Source organism: Carassius auratus, unplaced genomic scaffold (genome assembly GCF_003368295.1).
Source record: "Carassius auratus strain Wakin unplaced genomic scaffold, ASM336829v1 scaf_tig00047419, whole genome shotgun sequence".
Classification (NCBI taxonomy): Eukaryota; Metazoa; Chordata; class Actinopteri; order Cypriniformes; family Cyprinidae; genus Carassius; species Carassius auratus.
Window position 1 is genome coordinate 39,280 of NW_020527030.1, and position 5,721 is coordinate 45,000.

Sequence of the window (5,721 nt, forward strand, 5' to 3'; positions counted from 1 at the left end):
CTAAGATCCAATAAAACTAATAGAGAGATACACCCACGATCAGATGATAAGAGCAGATCATTTGTAACTCTAAGGAGAGCAGTCTCAGTACTATGATACGCTCTAAATCCTGACTGGAAATCCTCACATATACCATTTTTCTCTAAGAAGGAACATAATTGTGAGGATACCACCTTTTCTAGTATCTTGGACAGAAAAGGGAGATTCGAGATTGGATTGACAGTACAGACACAAGGATTGAACACAGAGACATCAGGTTTATTAAATGAACAGCAGGAGCTTCAGAAGAACAGGCCCCTCATGCGCCGGCCGATGCCCTGCCTGTCGTACAGAACGTTGAACTTGTTGATGAACTGGTTCATGCTGTTGCAGGTTTTGGTGATGGATCCCAGATACGCCATCAGACCCACGTCATTACATTGCTGCAGGACGAGAGAACTCGTGTGAAACGGTTCACATCAACACAAACACTTCAGTCGCTGTGTGAAGGTGCTTCATCAGATCAAGAGTCAGTAATCTAACCCTTATTCAGAACTAAACAATTGTTCTGGCTCCTAAACACTGACAGAAGAGCAGCACAGAGCAGAAACACTCACGTCATAGAAGTCTGTCTTGAACTTGAGCGTGTTGAGAACCGGCAGACGGTGACAGAGAGCGTTCGCCTCCCGCAGGATCTCATGATTGAACGGGACCTCACCTAACACACACACACACACACACACACACACACACACACACACACACACACACACACACACACCAGAGAGAGTTGGGCAGCTGTGCTCCAGTGTCAGCTCTCAGATAAATCAGATGGGCTTCCAAACAGGAGTCATGAACTGATCTTTAATTTAAATCAGTGGACATTCTATAGCCCTATTCGGACGGGACTAGTTTTACAGGGGGTCGTTAGAGAAATCTGCGTTTCACAGACGTACTTGGTGATTTTAATCCCGTCCGAATCTGCCACGTCTGTGTTTTTCTCACACAACCTCTGTGATAATTCCAGAGCAAATTACCTACCGTTTTTCAGCAAACTCAGTGATCCTCTGAGAAAACTAATCCCGTCCGAATGCGAATGTCTGTGATTGCCGGTGATATTTTATTTCACAACGCGTTTCCTTGTGTGTTTTGGCCAACGTGAATTACCGTAGATGCTCTTACCGCGCGGATGTTTGATATATTTGCTTAGCGGCAAAGAAATAATAATAAAAAAATAATACAAATAATAAAATTAAGAGCAAGATCGCGTAAACTGTTAATACCGGCTATTGTAATATCAGCATCAGGTAAGATTACTCACGTTCATTTATGTACTCCGTTACATAATGTTTTAAATACATTTAATAAAAAAAAAAAGGAAAACAAGTTAAACTAAAGGAACCACACATTAACATGGTTTTGCTATACTAGCCATTTAGTATGTATTGTGTAATAATACTAATGGCAATCATTCTGAATGAATGCAATGCACGCATACAGAGCGCGTGATCTCTGTGACGCCCAGATGCACAAATCAGACGCTCCCACCTCTGTAATAAACACGGAGATGTTAGTCCCGTCCGAATTGGTACATGAAAATCACAGACGTCAGGTGGTAAGAATCGAAACTCAAACATAGTTTAGAAAGCTAGTCCCGTCCGAATAGTGCTTATGAAAAAATATCTAGCATTTTCAAAGACAATATTAAAAGTTAAAATTAATCTCAAAAACATAATCATATAATACATAAACATAAAATCTATAATTTTCTTACATTTTTAAAAACCTTATGAATGCTGTCTGCCTGTGTGTGTGTGTGTGTGTGTGTGTGTGTGTGTGTGAGAAACTCACCTGCCTGCACTGCTTTAACGTACTCCAGAATGACCTTCACACGGCTGTGCAGCATCTTTATAGCACTGTGCTGAGCGATCAGATGCTCCGCCACTGTCAAAAAAACACACACAAACACAGGTCAGTCACACACACACACACACTCCCGTGTCTGTGTGTGTGTGTGTGTCTGTCAGCGTGTCAGCATATCTGTGTGTGTCTGTCAGCGTGTCTGTCTGTGTGTGTGTGTGTACCAGTGGAGTTCTCTCCCGTCCCGATGGCTGTCATCCGTGCGACGTGATCGACTCCGATGCGCTCTGCTTCTTCTGTCGCTAGTGTGTAAGGCAGCTCAGCAAACAGCATAGTCGCCTAGAAAAGACGTAGACATGCGGGGCGTATTTAAACAAGAGCTTAACTTTTATAAAGGATATATCTTTGAATTTGAGACTTTAGTCTTCGCAACTTTACAGATCTTCTTTATGCTCCAAGAGCTTGTAACACTCCAAAGAGAAAGGAAAACTTGAAATTACATCATATAACCCCTTTAAAAATGCACAAGTAACCAACTAGGCACTTGAGATTGTTCTATCATCTGTATATCAAGTGTCCTGTCCTGCTGAACAAATATTATAATAATAATTAGTGGTGGGCATAGATTAAATTTTTTAATCTAGATTAATCTCACTGTGATCTTGAAATTAATCTAGATTAATGTAGATTAAAATGGCTCATTCGAAGTCTGCCGAAGGCATTCAGAATATGTGTGTAACAGTAACAGTATAACAGTAAGTCTTTGAGAAGGGGTTTATCAAGCTAGGTGGTGCATTAGAAAAGGGGCTCATCTCCTGTTTCCAAAATGCATCACAAAGTGCTTGAAAAAGATGTAAACTAATTCCACATTGCACAAGGTGCAAACAACCTTACGCCTGTCTTCAATGTAAAAATGAAATATACAATCAAACCTAAATTTATTCAGACACCTTCAACATTTCTCACATTATTACAGTTTTGTTGTATCAAAAATTATATCTGGTGTCTGAATAATCTTTGGTTGGACTGTTAAAACTACAAAGTAATTCCATCAAGAGCAGCAGAGATGTATAGTAACGAAGTAGAACTACTTCACTACTGTACTTAAGTACTAAAAGGCGGTATCTGTACTTTACTAGAGTATTATTTTTTTCTCCTACTTCTACTTTTACTTCAGTATATATTTTCGCTGAGTTTAATACTTTTACTCCGATATTTTTTTATGAGCTTCATCGTTACTCGTTACAATTATAAAAATGTCACGAATCATTCCATTACAAATCCACATTACCACTGCCAGAACTGTAGATGGCAGGTTAGATGAGTCAAGAACCGGTTGCATCAGTTCTAGGGATCACCAGTAGTTCTTTCTGACAGTTCGATTCAATAAACCAGTTGAAGAAAACAGTTCACCGATTCTTTTGCGCTCGACGTAATGGCGTCATTGGCATTGACTGCAAGCCTCCAAGCCTTCGGTTTACCTGGGCTCATAACATTAGCACAGAATTCGGTTCACGAATCGGACGCGTCTGACAGAAACGGTTCTTGACTCGTGAACGAGTCATTATCTGGCTCGGCTCGGTGTTCATCTTCAGTTCTCTATTCACATCAGTTCAGTCAGTGCACTGTGTGAGTAAATTAATTACTCCGGGATATTGGTTTATTTTAACTCGGAGGGAATGTCAGCCACATTAAAAAAGTTAACAGCTTAAGTCATTTGTGGATTAATGCGTATTGGAGACGCGAACCGTTTAAAACGATTCAGTTCGATTTGGTGAACTGGTTAAAAAAGATCCGGTAACATCGAATGATTCGTTCATGATCCGGATATCACAAACTGCTTTGTTTTAAACTCTCTCACAACAGACACGGAAGAGAAGACAATGCTGAATAAAGTCGTAGTTTTTGTTATTTTTGGACCAAAATGTATTTTTGATGCTTCAAAATATTCTAACTGCCCCTCTGATGTCACATGGACTACTCTGATGATGTTTTTCTTACCTTTCTGGACATGGACAGTAGACCGTACACACAGCTTCAATGGAGGGACTGACAGCTCTCGGACTAAATCTGAAATATCTTAAACTGTGTTCAGAAGATAAACGGAGGTCTCACGTGTTTGGAACAACATGTGAGTAAGTTATTAATGAAATAATTTAGCAAATTGGGCTAACTAACCCTGTAACCGTTTTTTGTTTACAAGAAGTTACAGTCAAAGGAATTGTGATTGTCCTTTAGGTTAATCATTTGAAATAGTAAAAACAATATGTTCAAACTTTTGACTACTTTATTTAATAACTACATAACACAATACTTGTACTTTTACTTTCAGTACTTGAGTAGTAAATTTTTAAATAGACTACTTGCAATACTTAAGTACAAAACATTTTGAATACTTTAGTACTTCTACTTAAGTGTGGTCCTTAAAGAGCACTTCAACTTCTACTCAAGCCACTTTTTTGATAGAGCACTTGTACTTTTACTCAAGTATGGGTCTCTAGTACTTTATACATCTCTGAAGAGCAGTGAGTGATTTTCTTTCTTTCATTTTCTTGGATTAACATTACAGTAGCCAGTAGCTAAATTAGGCGCGGTCACTTTAAGAGACGATGAACTCATCCAATATAATACACATCCCATTTTTTTCCCTCAACGGTTTACTTTCACTTAAGAAATAACTGAAAGTTTTTTCGAGCATAATTTCCAAGGTGGATATTTTGACACATTATGTATGTATTTGTTGGCACAAGAGCAAAAATAAGCAAATTCGATGTTCAAGTGTTTTGAGACGCCTTTCTCTGCGCGAGCCCTGAACACCAGAACACCGTGGTGTTGAATTGGGCTCATTCACATCTTTTTGTTTGTTCAAACTGCGATGTGTATTTGTTAATTCAGGTGCAGGAGGGACTTCGAGGAGAACTTCACAGAAGAGAGCTCGGTTCAGTGTTGCTATCCGTGATACTACTCTCTTCAGCTTTTCTGCGTCTTGTGTTTGGATGCTTTAATGTTTAAATCGACAAGTGGTAAGGCGTAAAAACACGTGAAAAAGATTAACTTTAGTGACGATGCGCAGCAGTGGCCCGTCAACTGTCCTGAGCATCTTTTTAGGCTGGCCTCACTCAGTCGGTTATATAAACAGGCAATTTATGCGGCAAAAGAGCCGCGTATTTGAAAAAATGCGACCCCGTATATGTGGCCTTTGGCTGATTATGCATTAAATCAGGTGATCGCATAATCGCGTTTTTCTGGAGGGACTGATCATTCGCCATTCTCATCCCTCTCTCAAAATAATTTGCCCCCACTGTCATGTAACACACCGGGTAACTGCTTCGCGAGGTCTTTTGCGCTTATTTTGGTTGGCAGATGAGAATGATTTGCGTGTTTCTATCTTAGCAGAAAGATATATCACATATATATATCTTTCTGCTAAGATATATATGTGACTTTTTTGCAACGAAAATTATTATTATTATGAAATCATGCTACCTCCGCATATTTTGCTTCCTGAAATCGGCAATTTATGCGGCGAAAGTGCGGCGTATTTGAAAAAATGCGACCCCCAGATAAATATGGCTGATTATGCATTAAATCACGCGATCGCATAATCGCGTTTTTATGGAGGGACTGTATAAAATATCAAGGTGAAAGTCATCATAGCTTGCTTAGTATAGACCCAGTTCCTAACCCAACTTTGAGAATAGATTAACGGTGATATTTTTTTTAATCGCCTGATAAGAGTCTTGCATTACCGCAGCATGTTAACGCCGATAACGGCCCACCACTAATAAAAATAATAATAATTATTATTATTATATAATCATTCAAAGTCAAATTATTATATAATCATTCAAAGTCATGCAGCAATACTGAGATATTGAGATG

General features: G+C 39.1%; 1 protein-coding gene across 1 annotated transcript in view; it reads right to left on the reverse strand.

Moving 5' to 3' along the window:
* Positions 1 to 237: 237 nt before the first annotated feature.
* Positions 238 to 5,721, reverse strand: part of LOC113088890 (COP9 signalosome complex subunit 6-like) — a 9,381-nt gene continuing 3,897 nt past the window's right edge. Inside the window, 4 exon segments of the mRNA XM_026255859.1 lie at positions 238 to 422; positions 597 to 697; positions 1,831 to 1,923; positions 2,064 to 2,178. Coding sequence (XP_026111644.1) covers positions 282 to 422; positions 597 to 697; positions 1,831 to 1,923; positions 2,064 to 2,178 — 450 coding nt within the window. The 3' untranslated portion in view covers positions 238 to 281.